The sequence below is a fragment of the Palaemon carinicauda genome, chromosome 18, assembly GCF_036898095.1.
Source record: "Palaemon carinicauda isolate YSFRI2023 chromosome 18, ASM3689809v2, whole genome shotgun sequence".
In the NCBI taxonomy this organism is placed as follows: domain Eukaryota; kingdom Metazoa; phylum Arthropoda; class Malacostraca; order Decapoda; family Palaemonidae; genus Palaemon; species Palaemon carinicauda.
The window spans coordinates 23,774,374-23,792,800 of NC_090742.1; the positions used below are offsets into that span (position 1 = coordinate 23,774,374).

The window sequence follows — 18,427 nt, forward strand, 5'->3', positions numbered from 1 at the left end:
ATGAAACAGCTCCACTATTAGAGATTACTGTACATGACAAACTGGAATCCCTACTCATTCACAGATAGAGATTGCCTCACACACAGTTAAGAGATTGAGTACTTTGGAGGCATCAGCAGCAACTATATCTATGCTATGTAGGAGTTAGCATCTTGGTGCCCTCATATGGGATAGAAGAAACATATCCAGATTGTCAGTTACTTCTCTAAGGGATGAAATTGAAAATGACTCGTCGTTTTGCATTTTCTGCAAATTCAGTAACGAAGGAAAATTAGGCTGTCATACTGATTTTTAGGGGTGGTGTAGAAATAATAAACTGTATTGGTTTACTTAATCATTTAGTACTGTAAAAGTGTATAAGAATTCCTATATCATTGTATAATATTTGCTCCACTCAACAGCCATATACTTGTCTCATGTTTATGCTTCAGGTTTGTGCAGCGCTCTACACCAACTAGGGTTTAAGAACTTGAAGTGATAATACCTCGCCAAAAACCAAAACAAGGGGTGGTGCCCATTTATTATAATGCTCCTTGTACCAGTTAGTTGGGATAGGGGTCCTTAACTTGATAGAGTAAGTCTTAGTGCTACACCTAGCCGTAGCTCACTAATCATAACAATACCTTCTTCCAACCCCCTGTGTGGCTGACAAGATATGAAAGTTTAAGTGTAATTCTTCATCCAGACGTAATTATATGCCTCCTGACAGGAGGGGAAGGGAAATCCTTTGGGGGAGACGTCTTTTTGAAGAGAAGCTCTCCTTTTCATTTTGGAAAGATGGTAAGTTACGAGGTTATTCCTCTGATGAAGACATAGTTGGTAAAGGGCTAGGAGGCAGAAGAGTGCATAAGAGTTAACATGAAGCTGAAGGTGCCTCAAAAGTCGAGAATAACTATTTAGCTATTCCTGCCGGAGAAGTAAATCCTGAGTTAGAAGAGCCAAGGGCTTCTTACAGAGCAGTTGAAAGCTCTACAATCTCTATCTTTGGAAGGTATTCCTTCTAGTTCTAAAGACGGCCATGTCTTTAGGGAATTGTCGCTCGCAGTGTCATCTAAAAGTATTTTATGAGGTTAACCAAGAGCAAGAGATATACCATATTTCCCGTGTGATAAGATGCACTTTTTTTCACGAAAAATGGCCTCAAAAATCACCCTGCGTCTTGACACTTGAGAAAAACTTGTATAAGGGAGTTTGACACCCTTCAAACACCCAACTATTGACATAAAAGCATTCAAACTGACGAGAGAGAGAGAGAGAGAGAGAGAGAGAGAGAGAGAGAGAGAGAGAGAGAGAGAGAGAGAGAGAGAGAGAGAGAATAAAAACATACAATTATCATTCATATGTAATAAATTCATTTATTGTTATATTGGTCTTCCTTCAATGAAGTACAGTAAATTTTTTTTTTTTTTTGTAATCAGCTGATGACTCACTAACCCGCTTCTACACGATAACATGCCAACTAATGGCCTCGTAGCAGACGACGCTATGACATATTAGTTGTTTATGCAGTATATATCTATTTTCTCATTTTTCTTTTTATATTTTGTAATAAAGCAATATATTGATAATGACTTTGTTGCCTGAGTTACAGAATGATACAAACAGACGTTTGCTGAATACGACCTTGGAAAGAACTTCTGTTTGTTGATTGCAGTATTACCAATTTGCAGAAAAGTAACTAGACCTAGAATCACATAAACAGTAGCAAAATTATTCCACCTAAAAGAATGCCTAGATTTCTTTAATTAATAATTACATTTTATGTGAAAACTTATAGGTTATATGAGGAATTTTGGAAATAATACTAGAATTTTACCTATTTAAAAAATTTTTACACACCTTTGGCAATGCTGCTTTTATGTAAACAACACTTGAAACAGCAAACATTCTGACTAAACGTGTAGTTGTGGTGGAAACTACGACTGATTTAGTGGTTTCTTATATGAACATGTAATAAAATTGGGATAATCGGCATATAGCTAATTAATATTAACTTGAACATTTCATAATTCACCCAAAATAAGAAAAGTTACTGTGCAAGACAATAATCACGCAAGAGTTGCTGACTAGGGATTTGTGCTAAAAAGTTTTTAAAATCACCATTTTTTTTTCTAATTTAAGGGTGCGTCTTACCACTTGTAGCGTCTTATGACACGGGAAATATGGTACTTTACCTGCTCCTCTAAGGGAAGCACATAATGCTGTCTCACTCTGGGCTGGCCCCAGGTTAGATTATCATCTTTCTTCATATTCTTCCCGGAGGAGAGTGGCGGAGAAGGATCAAAAGCCCGAGTTACAAGAGAGGACAGAAGATAACCAGCAAATTTCTTAGCCGTAGCGGTAGAACTGGAAGGGGAAGAATCTCTCTAGGTTTTCTTTTCCTCTTCTTCCCAAACTCCTGTCTCTGGGAGTCCAACCAATCCCTACACTCCTCACAAGAGGAAGACTGCGTACAGTCATGCCCCTGCAACAGGCACAAGATCTATCTGAAAAGAATTTATAAGCCAAGTCTGTAGACCAAGAGCATGTCTATATTACTCAGCGGCTTAAGCCAAAGGACAAAGGTTTGTATCCCTGAAGGAACAAACATTGCTTACAATTTTAAAGAACCACATGGTATATAATCTAAATGACAAATTCGGAGATAATTTGTAATTTTCCTCACGATACAAACCTTTAACTATTTATTAGGGGTATTACTTTCGGTGAAGCTGAAGGGACGAGCCATTAAAATTTAGCTAGTTAGCAGGGGGTAGGGGGGATAGCTCGCTACCCCTCCCACTCACACACCTGTAATTAAGCTCACTTTGCTTGGAGGTAGGACTTCAAGGGGGATGGGGTTGACCGGTAAGTTTGTATAAATAGCTAAAGTTTTGTATCGTTTGGAAAAATACAAGTTATCTCCAAAATTGTCATGAGTTCTATAACTGGAATACAAACCTACCCTATTTATTAGGGGTGACTCACCCATTAGAGGGGTTTATGTGGATTATCTTTCGGCGTAGCTGGAAAGTAGCCAATTAAACTTTTGGTGTGAGGTGGTAACCCTCCCAGACACTGGGTATGGGGTGGCCAGGGGTATCCAGTCTCCTATATACTGTATATACTCACAGATCAGTGAGATAGTTACTTTTTCTATTGCAGGCATTACTTATCAGGGGACAGTTGATGGCAGGATTATTTATATAACTCGAGGTTTGTACTTGTTAGGGAAATATACAAATTATCTACGAATTTGTCATTTGTTCCTGCACTACAAGAGTTACGTTATTTATGTGGAGGACTCACCCTTAGGTGGGTGGTAAGTCCAACTACTGGCATAGTCATTGACCTGGGTTTGTCTAGTACAGTATTAGAATGTAAGAGGGAACACCTTGCAACCTCCCTTATCAATACAAAGTAAGAATGATAGTGGCCTGAACAATATTGGTCGTGATATATCATATAAACGTCTAGGTTAAGAATTTCCGAGTTTAAACAGGAACAATCGGATGTTTCCCAATGCCTACCACGTGGGAAGCACGGGGGATGTGACCCAAGTATATCAATATAAACTATACTAGGTTACGCTAGGGAAATGGTTATTACCTGCAGAGGTTGTAGCCAGCTTGCAGAGGGACCCATGGCGCTGTACCCCAAGAGAGGGAAAGATGAAAAAAGGAAAAAAGCCTGACGCCTGACATACTTTCATTCATCCCCGATTTAACCCAGGAAACCACTGCCTTCAACTAAGTGCTACTCGTCCAACAAGGAGCCCGAGGTATTTTAAACCATTTGTGCAGCCACCACAGGACCATTAGAAAACATATCAAGTCTCCTGAGGGTTATGTCTTGTAGATAGTGGGCAGTGAAGGTAGTTTGACACTTTCACACAGCCGCTTGTAGAACTTGAACACGGAAAAGCTACGTTTAAATGCCAGGGACGTACTGATGCCCCCTGACATCATGAGCTCTGGATCTTCAAGTTGGAGTAGAGTCAGAATTCAGAGCACGGTCAATGACCTTGTGAATCGAAGCGGAACCGTTTTTTTTAGTAATCCTCCTTTGAGTTCTACCCTAATTAACAAAAAATGATGTTAGTTGTGGCCAAGTTGCTGCTGTACGTTTAAGCTATGACAAATTCGAAGATAATTTGTATTTTTCCTAACCATACAAACCTTAGCTATTTACATTGGGTTTACCTTTTAGCGCAGCTGAAATGGCGAGCCATTAGAATTTAACGAGGGTGTATTACCCCCGCGCTAGTTAGCGGGGGGGTAGGGGAGTGGTAGCTAGCTACCCCTCCCCCCCTCACACACAGATGAATGCTCACTTTCACTTAGAGGTAGGACTTGTCTTGGGGGACAGGGCTGGCGGGCAGATATGTGTAAATAGCTAAGGTTTGTATGGTTAGGAAAAATACAAATTATCTTCGAATTTGTCATTTGTTCCGTAACCAAAATACAAACCACGCTATTTACATTGGGTGACTTACCCATTAGGTAGGGTGGAAAGTCCCCAGCCATACTGGCTTTGGCTTTACCCGGGGACTCAGAATCCGAGTGAGTCGCACTCGAGAAAAGGAGTCCCTGCACCTCACAAGTTCCTTGCTCCGCAAGGAACCGTGTGGCCTACATAAGCTTGTGTCTGAAGGAAGAAGCGTGACCCGTCCTAGGCAGTTGACCTGGAGTTCCAGAAGGAACTCTGGGTTAGGACGTTCCCAATACCACCTCGTCAGGGTATGGGGGACGCGACAGTATTGACTCAATACTCGGAACACAAGGAAGCATGGTTTACCTGCAGAGGTTCGAGGTCAGCTATGCAGAGACCAGGATGCTGCTTCCCCGTAAAGGGGATGATGAAGAAAGAAATAAGGGCCAGACATACTTCTTTCGTTCATGCAGACTAAAACCTGATAACAATGCCCTCAACCTTCTGCAACCTGTCCAAAAAGGAGCCTGAGGTTAGACCAGCTGTTGTGTAGCCACCACAGAGCGATAGAAAACGTATCGAGACTCCTGTGGGTCACTCCCTGCAGGAAGCGGGCTGCGAAGGTCATTAGACGCTTCCAGACTCCAGCTTGTAGCGCCTGCGTCACAGAGTAGTATTACTCGAAGGCGAGGGACGTTGCGATGTATCCAACATCGTGCTGTAGGGCGACGTGACGGGGGAGGGTCTGGAGACAGGTCGAGATGAATGTCCTTGAGTCCGGGCTGAAGAGGTATACTGGTGACTCTCCCCCATGTCCTCCTTGTGCTCCCAAATCGCCTGCAACTGAGGACAAACTGCAGCTGTTCCCAAAGCTAACCTCTCGATTCCTTTACTGGCAAGAAAGAGAAGGTCTTGGGACATCAGATACAGAATGGAGACTCGAAATCTTGAAGGAATTGGACCGAAGGGCCGGGACCCCCAGATTCTGAGTCTAGCCAACAACTCAGGAGCGAACCTGAATGTTGCCTTCCCCTCTTCCTTAGAAAGGGCGGAGTCGTACGAGACCAAGAAGATTGCTTACACACTGGCCGTGGCCAGAGTGAGCAGGAGACCCAAGGCGGAATACAATCTGAGGCCTGTCGTAAAGGGTCTTGAGAAGATCTCTTAAAAGACTAAAAGTCCGAGCCATGCTCCAAGTTGGAGGTCTTCCTCCGACTAGGGCAGGGACGATCGTAGCTTCGCATGAGCGAGGAAAGATCCAGCGGGCAGGAAAAAGTTATTCCTTTAAGCCTGAAGGTCAGGGAAAGGCTGAGCGACAGGCTTCATTGCCGAGAGCGGAAAGGAGTTTCCTCCCGCCGAAAGGCAATAAGACCGTTATTGCTGGAGAAGAGGCCTCAAGGGGAGAGGTATATCTCCGACGGCACCAACCACCAAAGACTCTTCACTTTGCCTGGAAGACCCCTGCGGATGACTATCGCAGATGACGCGACCTCCGTAACGCGACTGTAGCGGGTTGTCGCTTCTTGAGAAGGAGGCGTAGTGTCTCCAGGCATGAAGCCGAAGCGACGCCCCGGTTCGGGAGAGATGTCGCAGTGTGGTTGTTTGAGTAGTCTGCGCCGTGGGAGAAGCTCTCCCGGGAGTTCCGTCAGGGGAAGCAGAGGGTCCAGAAACCGTTCTGCGCAGAGCCCCAGTGGAGCTCTCCCATTGAAAGGTTGACAGACAACCTGGTCTTGTTGAGACCCATTCTCCACTGACAAAAAGGAGGGAAGACGCAGGCGTCGAAGTTGTCCCACCATCACCGGAATGCATCTTGCCAGAGTCTCGGGGTCTGAGACTGGGGGGAAGAACAGCGGAAGCTTGAGGTTCCAAGCTGTCGCGATCAGATCCCCCAGACCAGGACTTGCTGGTTACTCAAGGTCAAAGACCCCCAGGTACACTCTCTCTACGAGGCTCTGCTCGGATAGTCGGAGAGAACATTCCTCTGCCTGGAATGAGAGCCGATGGTGGTATTGAGAGTATCTCAATCATCCCGGTATCTCTACTGCAAGATGTGAAGGTGTGAAAATGCGTCCCCTGCTGGTTAGAACACGCCAGAATCATGAAGTCGACGCGCCCGGGGCGACTCGGCAGGAGCTGTAGGATCTGTAGAGGGGCCAGACTATGGCCCCCTAAGCCTGCCTGAATGATGGAGAGGTATCCTTCAGGTCTTGACCATAGGCCTGGACCGGAACATGCCCCCCCCCCTTTCCTTTGACGAGTCAGAGAACAGCATCATGAATGTGGGGAAAGGACGAGAATATCCACTACCATCAAGAGGTTCCAAAAGTCAACACCCATTGCAGGTCTAATAGTTCCGCTGGTCCCATAGGGGCCAGGAAGTCCGGTTAAACGTTGCCTGAAACCACCAGAACTTGGACCGCCCCACATGGAACTTATCCTGAGGCGACCGTTCGGACTATAGACGGGTCAATGAGGAAAGGAGAACTAGGAAACGTTCCAAGGTAGGGCTGAAAGCTCTGCTTGACTGAGAACAGGTACTGCGACTCTCCTCAGTCTTGCCACAGTCAACTGAAAGGAAGGCTCGGAGGATGTGGCAACAGAATCTGGCGTCCCCAGGTGGTCACCCATCCAAGTACCGACCAGAACCGACGTTTCTTAACCTCGCTGGACGGACGAGAAGCGGGGTTTCCAATGTGGTAAGGCCGTTGACTCAATATCATGGCCAGATACTCCAGATGTTGAGGCAGAAGAAGAGAAGGCTCCAAGCAAAATACCATGAACCCACACTCATGGTAAGCATCCGGAAGCTTGTCCCGGCGCTGAAGAAGGTCGAACCCGAGCCTACCGGAGTTTTTCCAGCCCTCCAAAAAGCAAAGGAGGTGGAAGCCTGCACCTGAGCGGCCATGAGGAAAGCGGGGAGAGTTCTCTGGGGAAAAAACCTGCTATGCCACGGCGGGATAACCACACTGCATCATAAGCAGGAATACTTGCAGTCTAGGCTGAATTCGACGAGCTCCCTGGAAGATGGATGGAATGGAAACTGAAAGTACCCGTCCTTCCGATCCAGGGTTTAAGGAGTCCTGTCGCCTCGTTACCAGTCTGATCGATTCTGCTGTTCTACGCTGGCCGAAGTTTGTTCGACAAACATGATCAGGGCTGAGAGGTCGACTACGGAACTCCCCTCTCAGATCCTTCCTTACAAGAAAGGATCGACTGAAGAGGCCGGGGGTGAAGCCGTCGATGATCCTATGGAGGACCTTCGCCTAAGGTATGGATCATTCTGCCCAACCGGGCAACTCTTGCCGACGCTATGGCATAGAGGTTCAGAGACACTGAATTCGCTGACAGAGACGGCAGGCGCGATATCCTTGGCTGATCACAGAGATTGTGCGGGAATGGGCATCGGGAAGCTGTCCTCCGGATGAGTAACCTTAAGCATCCTCCCAGCGAGAAACCTGCAATCCTAGAGTTCGTGAACTCTGCCGCTCCTTTTAGGACTATGCCCCCCCGGGGGAGCCTCCCGTACCATCTGTTCCTGACAGGAGGAAACTGCAATTGGACACCTTGTCCCAGTTGTCGTAGCCAATAACTTAGGCCGACGTGGTTGAAAGAAAAGGGCGCTGGAGCCCTGCAGAGTCTGGAAGAAAGCGCCTTGGAGGAGTGAAAACGGAAGTCGATTTCCTCCGCACAGCCGCTGTCTAAGTCTCTGTCCTTGGGCACAAACAAACTCTTATCAAGGATGGAAGGGTGTCTGAGGTTGTCGACCTCCACAGATGAGACACCCAAAGGAAGCCCTCAGTCAGCGTGTCCAGAAGGTACAACATCGAGCTTGTACGCAAGTTAGATACTTAACGACGAAAGGCCAAGGTGCCTGAGCCCGAGAGGAGGAAAGTACCCATGATCTTCCTGTAGCTTCCTTGAACCAAACCTCGGGCCGTAACCGAGGAGGGAAAGGACCTGGTAAGCCCCCAGAGGAAGGGGTAAGCAGTCACCCCTTGGCCGATGGAGAAATCTCGAACGGAAAGCCCCCCGCCAAAAATCCTTCCAGGGAATGACGGGGAAGGGCTAACCCAGGTTCTGGAAAGAGGAGTGTTGCTCAGACCTCCCTGAAGTTTCTTCCTATTCTTGCAATTGCCATGCTATGTGTTTACGGGGTGAGGCCGTGTTCTGAAAATACGCTCCAGAAGAACTCGCCAGGCTGACCATGCTGCGAAAACCCCAATGGGAATCGTGGTCGCAATCGCCCTGGAGCTCGCGCGATGGTAATTCAAAGATTTGCGCGTGGGCGAACGTGGAAGCGCCCATGCGCAGGCACGCAGGAACGCAAACGAAGGTGAGCGAAGGAGCGCAGAAGGAGGGCGAGCGTGGTAGGAAGGGCGAGAGCTGGTGGTCAGCGAGCGATAACCCATAGACGAGCAATGGATACTGCAAGAATTAAACAGACGTTCTTGCGAAGAAACACTGTAGGTTCGAGCGATGGAACACCGTCGGTTCGCGTGACGGAACACCGTCGGTTCGCGCGACGGAACACCGTCCGTCCGCGCGACGGAACACCGTCCGTCCGCGCGACGGAACACCGTCCGTCCGTCCGCGCGACGGAACACCGTCCGTCCGCGCGACGGAACACCGTCCGTCCGCGCGACTGAACACCGTCCGTCCGCGCGACGGAACACCGTCCGTCCGCGCGACGGAACACCGTCCGTCCGCGCGACGGAACACCGTCCGTCCGCGCGACGGAACACCGTCCGTCCGCGCGACGGAACACCGTCCGTCCGCGCGACGGAACACCGTCCGTCCGCGCGACGGAATACCGTCGGTTCGCGCGCGGGCGAACATTGGAGAGCATGTGCGCGGACGCGCATGAGCGTAGACGTGCAGGCACGTGGGCGTGTGGGCGCGCAGGCGAATGATCGCGCGGGCCCGCAGGCGAACGGTCGCGCGGGCGACCGGTCGCGAGGGTGGGCAGGTGAATGAGTGTGAGTCCGAGGCGGCGAACGCAAGCGTTAGCGCGATGGCGAGGAAACGCGCTGCCGCGTGGGCGAGGAAGACCGCTGGCGATATGGATCAACAGGCAATCGGTGGTGAGCTGGTGAGCGCTAACGCGCAGGTTGGCGATGGCGCGTTGTGGCATGTCGACGCGTTGGCGAGCAGCATGCGCAGGTGAGCGATCGCGCGATGGCGAGCAGCATGCGCAGGTGAGCGATCGCGCGATGGCGAGCAGCATGCGCAGGTGGACGATCGCGCGATGGCGAGCAGCATGCGCAGGAGGGCGATCGCGCGATGGCGAGCAGCATGCGCAGGTGGGCGATCGCGCGATGGCGAGCAGCATGCGCAGGTGGGCGATCGCGCGATGGCGAGCAGCATGCGCAGGTGGGCGATCGCGCGATGGCGAGCAGCATGCGCAGGTGGGCAATCGCGCGATGGCGAGCAGCATGCGCAGGTGGGCGATCGCGCGATGGCGAGCAGCATGCGCAGGTGGATCGATCGCGCGATGGCGAGCAGCATGCGCAGGTGGGCGATCGCGCGATGGCGAGCAGCATGCGCAGGTGGGCGATCGCGCGATGGCGAGCAGCATGCGCAGGTGGGCGATCGCGCGATGGCGAGCAGCATGCGCAGGTGGGCGATCGCGCAATGGCGAGCAGCATGCGCAGGTGGGCGATGGCGAGCTAGTAGCTGGCGAACCATGTTCCTTCAGAAGCGTTGGAGAACGTTGGCACGCCGGCTGTAACACACGCGGGCGATCCGGAGATCGCCGAGAGACAGGTGATCGCTGACGTGTAGAACGCTGTTGAATAGGCGATACTAAAATTACCTGTGCGCGCTGGCGAGCAGGTGAACGCTGGCGAGCAGGTGATCGCTGGCGAGCTGATGATCGCTGGCGAGCTGATGATCGCTGGCGAGCTGATGATTGCTGACGAGCAGAAGGCAACGCGTGGAAGCCTGCGCATAGAAGAAGAGTCCTTGACCCAGACCTGAACCGAAGTTCTAGATCGGGAGGGCGAACGTGGGCGCACAGGGCGCGTAACAGGAACCAACAGGAACAGCAGGGATGATCATCATGAGAGTGCTGACGAACAGGAGAGCGCCGGCGAAAGGAGAGCGCTAGCGATCAGGAAGCGCTGATGAGCAGGAGAGCGCCTGTGCGCTAACACTGAGCAGGAGCAGGAGAGAACACAGTAGAAGGGCGCGCAGGGGAACCCTGACACACAAGGGAAGAACCCCCCGTGGGAGGCAACCCTTTGCCCCGAAGGGAACGTTGTCCGTCGGGAGACAGATGTCCATCGGAAGACCGTTGCCTGTCCGCCGGGAGACTGATGTCCGTTGGAAGACCGTTGTCCGTCGGGAAGACCGTTGCCCGTCGGAAGACGAGATCAGACTGCTGTCCATCTGTACCAAGGCGGAAGATCAAGAAGATGGAGTTGTAGGCTGCAAACGGAGATTCAAAAAGGCGCCTCTTAGCAGCCTTATAGGGAGATGAGAGGCCCTTACGACGAGGCGGACGGTGGGCCAACAGCAACAGCAGTAGAAGAATCCTCCGAAGAGGAGTCTCTATGAGTGTACTCTCGCGAACGAAAGAGAAACACTTCATAGAAGAGACTGGTCAGCCAGTGACCTAAAAGGAGCAATCCTCCTAAGAGGGGCTCCTGCAGTTGCCCAGCCCCTTGAGCGAAACTGCAGGTGTGACCGCTCAGCACCAAGAGCATAGTCGCACGAAAAAAAGGCAAGAGAAGAACCCCCCAAAAGGGGCAAAACTCAAGCCTGGACAGGAAAAACTTCCCTCGGAAGGAAAGTTACCCGCCCAAGGAGGCAAGCCTCCTGAGAGTTCTAAAATGAACTGGAGAGCTGTCCGTCGTCACGGGAGTACTTCCAGTAGAAGGAGACACGCCCCTGACGAAAATACAAGGGGGGAGGCAGCAACAGCCGAATACCCAGGCCTCAACAAGACAGCTCACACCGTTGCCATATTACAGAAACGAACTAGATCGGTAACTGTAAAAAAATAAAACAAAAATCATTAGTACACATTCATTCCCCCGGGAAGGCTCCGAAGAGGAATCCCGAGGGAAAGGAAACAAGAATTACACAACAGGCACGTGCCCTCACAACCACTTACACTCACGGAAGGAGAGCTGTAACCAAAACAGAATTATAACAAATATAATTATGAAACTATGTAATTATGTAATTTAAAAATGAATGAACACTAAAGAAAGAACGAAAACCTCGAAAGGAATCATTCTACAAGCTGAAAAAAACAACTACAATTAGATTCATAAACTAATTGAGACAAACGTACGGCGTAGCAACCCCCCCACACGGAAAGGAAGCTACAAGGGCGTAGTAACACGTAGTAAAAGGGTGAACGACCTCAAGAGAGAGAGAGAGAGAAAGACATAAGTCAAACTCGATCACCACCCATAAAAATACGCCGTGGTGGCCTAACTGCCGAGGACTCCACGTAGAAATCGTACACTACACACACAACTCTGAAAAGGAAACTTACTGATTTCTATACTCAAATATAAAAACAAACATGAAAACATGTTTACATATATATTGAGTAAAAGAAAAGTAAGCGATAAAGTAAAGACAAAACAAACAATGGCTGCAAAGAGAGGACCAAGACAGAGACGTCTGTCACAGTCCGAGCCAAAAGTGAAAGTGGGCATTCATCTGTGTGTGAGGGGGGGAGGGGTAGCTAGCTATCACTCCCCTACACCCCCGCTAACTAGCGCGGGGGTAATACACCCTCGTTAAATTCTAATGGCTCGCCATTTCAGCTGCGCTAAAAGGTAAACCCAATGTAAATAGCGTGGTTTGTATTTCGGTTACGGAACAAACAGTATTTCAACCTCCTCACAGGACATTGTAACAACTGATCTGGGTCATTGGTTACAGAGCGAGGCACCCTCGTGAACGTGTGTCAAGATCGTGAATGCAAATGTTCAGATGTTGACTTGGATCGTACATCTCACGATCATGAGCGTTTGTCTCGTGATTGTGAGCGTTAAGCTCATGATCGTGAACTCTCATGAGAATGCCTTCATCAGGAAGAGCGCCGAGACCGTGATAACTTCAGTCTCATGAGCGTGAAGCTCTGGAGTTAGAACGTCTTCGCGAGAAAAAGTAAAATGCTTATACATGATACAAAAATACTTACGCCTTTTTGAAGGTTGAGAAGCTGATGAATTGGCACTGGCAGGAGGGTCAATACAGACATCAAAGGACAACCTCGATGGACTTTGTGGGATAGAATCTGGATCAAGATTAATGATGGACTGCCCTGATGACCTCTTCCTCTTACTTCTGGAGCTTCTCTTTCCTTCAATATAGCAAAATATGAAGAAAAGTGTTATTGAAGTTATACACATAACATTTCAAAGTTGCTATTAAAACATGCTAAATAAGATATATTCGTACAAAATTTATATTTTTCCTAACTATACAAATCTGAGTTCTTTTTCAGCACAGCATGAACTACCCATAAACGACCCTCCGCTAGTTAGCGGGGGTTAGACCAGCCACCCCATTCACACTCTAATCGAGTGTATTACGTCACTTTTGATTTTTTGGCAGGACTTTGTAGAGTGATAGGTGATACCAGGACAAGTATGAGTAAAGAGCTGAGGTTTACATAGTTAGGAAAAATGCAAATTACTTACAAATATGACAAATTTGAAAGTAATTTGTATTTTTCCTAACAATACAAACCTGTAGCTATTTATAGAGATTATACTTTCTGCAAAGCTGGAAGACCAGCCATAAGACTTTTAGCAAGGTGTAACTACCCTACCGCTTGTTAGCGGGGGGGGGGGGGGGGGGGGGTTTAAGGAGGGGTAACCAGGAAGGACTTACCGGGGGACAGGTGACGGCGGGCCAATTTGTATGAATAGCTATAGGTTTGTATCGTTAGGAAAAATAAAACTTACTGTACTTTCAAATTTGTCACTTGTTCCGAAACTAAATACAAACCCTTTCGCTATTTAAGAGGACTGACTCACCCATTAGGAGAGTGGCAGTGTGAACCAACTGGCTGGTATTTCACCCAGGGTTTTCCCATACGTACTCCACACGTAACAGGGAGGAACCCTGAGACCTCGCTAAAGAATCCATACAAAGCACGGTTAGCGGCTTTAGCAATCTGTATGATTGTATGAGACTAACAGTGTGACTAGTCTAGGAAAGAAGGTGGGTAGTACTGTAGGTTGGATAAGACACCAGCCACCAACTGAGATACTACCACTAGAGTTATTGGTCCTTTGACTGGCCAGACAGTACTACATTTGATCCTTCTCTCTGGTTATGGTTTATTTCATCTTTGCTGATACATATACACAATAGTCTGACCTATTCTTTGCTGTACACATTCTCCTCATACTCTTGACAACAATGAAATTACCAAACAATTTTTCTTCTCTCTAGAGGTTAACTACAGCACTGTAATTGTTCAGTGGCTATTTTCCTTTTGGTAAGGGTAGAAGAGACTCTTTAACTATGGTAAGTAGCTTCTCTATGAGAAGGACCCTCCAAAATCAAATCATTGTTATCTAGTCTTAGGTAGTGCCATTGCCTCTGTACCATGGTCTTCTACTGTCTTGATTTAGAGATCTCTTGCTTGAGGGTACCCTTGAGCACATTACCTTATTTTGAAGTTTTTATCCTCCTATTATTTTCAAGTTTTTATAGTTTACTTATGAATGATTTATTTTAATTCTATTATTGTTCTTAAACTTCTCTTGCAGTTTTCCTAATTTTCTTTCCTCACTGGGTCATTTTCCCTGTTGGAGACCTTGAGCTTAAAGCATCCTGCTTTTCCAACTATGATTGTAGCTTAGCAAGTAGTAGTAGTGGTAGTAGTAGTAGTGGTAGTAGTAGTGGTAGTAGTAGTAGTGGTAGTAGTAGTAGTAGTAGTAGTAGTAGTAATAATAATAGTAAGACACATGACAAATTCAGAGATAATTTGTATTTATCCCTAATACAAACCTGGAGTTATTCATGTGATTATTCTTTCGGCATAGCTGGAAGGTAGCTAATTAAACTTTTAGTGCGAGGTAGCAAACCTGGGCGTGGCCAGATTTACCCAGCCACCTATATATATACTCACAGATCTTTAAACCAACCACAGACATCACTCAAGCACATCTCGCTAGGGGGGCATAGGGACGTAAAAAGTATATTTCTCTAAACCAGGTTACATGAGGGAAATGGATTTACCTGCAGACACCTGAGGCCAGCTTTGCAGAGTACCCCCCAAAAGGGGGAAGCTAAAAGAAAAGAAGGAGCCAGCCATTCTTTGTCATTCATCCAACTTAACCATGGTTAAACTCTGCCCTCCACCATATGATACATGTCCATCATGGAGCCTTAGGTGCTTTAACCGCTTATTGTATAGCCACCACAGGGTCAATGAACAACGTTTCCATGTTCCTGTGGGTCACATCTTGCGGGAAGTGGGCGGTGAAGGTCACCTGATGATTCTCCACGCCCGCTGACAAGGCCTGCATCACAGAGTAGTTTTCATAAACACTAGGGGCGTACTCCTACCCTTAACGTTACGAGCTCTAGGTCCCCTCTATGAGGAAAAGGATCATGCTTCAATGCTTGGTCCATGAACTTGCGAATCCAAGCCGAGAATGTGTTCTTAGTGATCCTTCTCTTGATCTTCCCCGAGCTGACAAAGAGTGGTGATAACCAGGAGGCGAGCTCTTGAATTCCTCTTGAGGTAGCACTTCAAGTTCCTCCCTGGCACAGTAGCCACTGATCTGGATCACTGATCACACTAATAACAATAATAGTAATAAAAAAAAAAAAAAAATCCCATCCTCAGGGCTCAAATCTGGGATCCGGGCAGCCAGGAACGAAGTCAAATATTACCGTACCTGGCTCATCGTCCTGATTGAGAGGCATTGAAGGAAGCCCACAAGATTCGCCAATACTAACATCGAAGTCAGGTGAAGATCTGCTGCTTGGCATCCTGGGTAGTAGGGGGCACCCTTCAGACGTGAACCTTGGTCCGTGGAAGTCTCCCTTTAGACTGAGGGCAGGTAGGCTCAAAACTCCATATGAAGAGAGGCAATGCCGACACAGAGGCAAGGTTAATTCCTTTCGGTCTGAAGGCGAGGCTCAAGGACAAGCAGTGGCCTTCCATCACAGACCGAGAGGAGGTTTTCCTCCCAAAGGTAAACGAGGATCCCCGCTATTGCTGGAATAGTGTCTAGTGTCACCGAGGGGAGAGATACCCCTTCAACGACACCAACTACAGAAGACAGTCCACTTGGCCAGGTAGACTGAAGCCGAAGATCTATGCAGGTATGCAGACATCCTCTTCTCAACTTGTTGTGGAAAGGCCTCTCTGAGAGAGGAGGTACTGGGTAGTCTCCAGGCATGAAGTTGCACTAAAGTACAAAAAGGTAGTGATTTGTATATGAAGCATCTAATCGCAGGACATGAACCTGCCACTAAGTTGAAAAAGTACCACAATATGGACAAAAGAATTAAGAAAATTGTTCATGAATATGATGAGAAAAGTTGTATTGAATATTTATGAGGTATAGCACATAATTTTCAAATATAATGAAATTATAAGAATTTGAAAAAAAAAATTCTGTTCTGCATGATTTATCATTTTACAGAAAAATGTTATTTTTATTAATAAAATAAATTTTTGAATATACTTACCCGGTGATCATATAAGCTGTCAGCTCTGCTGCCCGACAGAAAAATGTTATTTTCATTAGTAAAATAAATTTTTGAATATACTTACCCGATAATCATGTAGCTGTCAACTCTGTTGCCCGACAGAATTCTACGGAAGGGATACGCCAGCGATCGCTATACAAGAGGGGGGTGTACTCACAAGCGCCACCTGTGGCCAGGTACTGCAGTACTTCTTGTTGACACCACTTCAATTTTTCCTCGGTCCACTGGTTCTATGGGGAGGAAGGGTGGGTCAATTAAATCATGATTATCGGGTAAGTATATTCAAAAATTTATTTTACTAATGAAAATAACATTTTTCAATATTAAACTTACCCGATAATCATGTAGCTGATTCACACCCAGGGAGGTGGGTGAAAACCAGTGTACATGTATATCAAGAAGCTAAGTATCCCGTATTTCATATTATCAGTTATTCAAAATAACAATGAAATTACAAGTACCTGGTAAGGAAGTCGACTTGAGCCATTACTCTGCCTTAAATAAGTTCGTCTTCCTTACTGAGCGCAGCGTTCCTCTTAGGAGGCTGAACAACTCTAAGGTGCTGAAGTATCAAGGGCTGCAACCCATACTAAAGGACCTCATCACAACCTTTAACCTCGGCGCTTCTCAAGAAAGAATCGACCACCCGCCAAATCAACAAGGATGTGGAAGGCTTCTTAGCCGACCGTACAACCCATAAAAAGTATTCAAGAGAAAGGTTAAAAGGTTATGGGATTATGGGAATGTAGTGGCTGAGCCCTCGCCTACTACTGCATTCGTTGCTACGAATGGTCCCAGGGTGTAGCAGTACTCGTAAAGAGACTGGACATCTTTGAGATAGAATGATGCGAACACTGACTTGCTTCTCCAATAGGTTGCATCCATAACACTCTGCAGAGAATGGCTCTGTTTGAAGGCCACTGAAGTAGCCACAGCTCCCACTTCATGTGTCCTTACCTTCAGCAAAGCAAGGTCTTCTTCCTTCAGATGAGAATGTGCTTCCCTAATCAGAAGCCTGAATAGTAAGAAACTGAGTTCTTAGAACTTGGAAAAGAAGGTTTCTTGATAGCACACCATAAGGCTTCTGATTGTCCTCGTAAAGGTTAAGACCTTTTTAGATAGTACCTAAGAGCTCTAACTGGGCAAAGTACTCTCTCCAGTTCATTCCCCACCAAGTTGGACAGGCTTGGGATCTCGAACGACTTAGGCCAAGGACGTGAAGGAAGCTCGTTTAGTAAAAACCGAGCTGCAAGGAACATGTAGCCGTTTCAGATGTGAAAACAATGATCCTGCTGAAGGCGTGGATCTCACTTACTCTTTTAGCTGTTGTCAAGCACACGAGGAAAAGAGTTTTTAATGTGAGGTCCTAAAAAGAGGCTGATTGGAGAGGTTCAAATCTTGATGACATAAGGAACCTTAGGACCACGTCTAGATTCCAGCCTGGAGTGGACAACCGACGTTCCTTTGAGGTCTCAAAAGACCTAGGGAGGTCCTGTAGATCTTTGTTGGTGTAAAGATCCAAGCCTCTGTGGCGGAAAACCGCTGCCAACATACTTCTGTAACCCTTGATCGTAGGAGCTGAAAGGGATCTTACTTTCCTTAGATATAACAGGAAGTCAGCAATCTGGGTTACAGTGGTACTGGTTGAGGAAACTGCATTGGTCTTGTACCAGCTACGGAAGACTTCCCCTCGAGACTGATAGATTCTGAGAGTGGATGTTCTCCTTGCTTTGGCAATCGCTCTGGCTGCCTCCTTCGAAAAGCCCCTAGCTCTTGAGTGTCTTTCGAAAGTCTGAAGGCAGTCAGACGAAGAGCGTGGAGGTTTGGGTGTACCTTCTTTACGTGAGGTAGACGTAGAAGGTTCACTCCTAGAGGAAGAGTCCTGGGAATGTCGACCAGCCATTGCAGTACCTCTAAGAACCATTCTCTCGCGGGCCAGAGCGGAGCCAACCAACGTCAGCCGTGTCCCTTTGCGAGAGGAGAACTTCTGAAGTACCCTGTTGACAATCTTGAACGGCGGGAATGCATACAGGTCGAGATGGAACCAATCCAGCAGAAAAGCATCCACGTGAACTGCTGCTGGGTCTGGAATCGGAGAACAATACAACAGGAGTCTCTAGGTTATCGAGGTAGCGAACAGATCTATGGTTGGCTGACCCCACAGGGCCCAAAGTCTGCTGCAAACATTCTTGTGAAGGGTCCACTCTGTGGGGATGACCTGACCCTTCCGGCTGAGGTGATCTGCCATGACATTCATACCGCCCTGAATGAACCTCGTTACCAGCGTGAGCTTTCGATCTTTAGACCAGATGAGGAG

The 18,427-nt window shown here is 47.5% G+C and overlaps 1 protein-coding gene across 1 annotated transcript in view; it reads right to left on the reverse strand.

Annotated features, from left to right (window-relative positions):
• Positions 1-15,384, reverse strand: part of LOC137657224 (NFATC2-interacting protein-like) — a 139,157-nt gene extending 123,773 nt beyond the window's left edge. The window contains exons 1-2 of the mRNA XM_068391566.1: positions 15,291-15,384; positions 12,572-12,733 (exon numbers count right to left, since the gene is read on the reverse strand). Of these exons, the coding sequence (XP_068247667.1) occupies positions 12,572-12,733; positions 15,291-15,384 (256 nt within the window). The remainder of the gene's footprint in view (positions 1-12,571; positions 12,734-15,290) is intronic.
• Between the last annotated feature and the right edge of the window lie 3,043 nt (positions 15,385-18,427).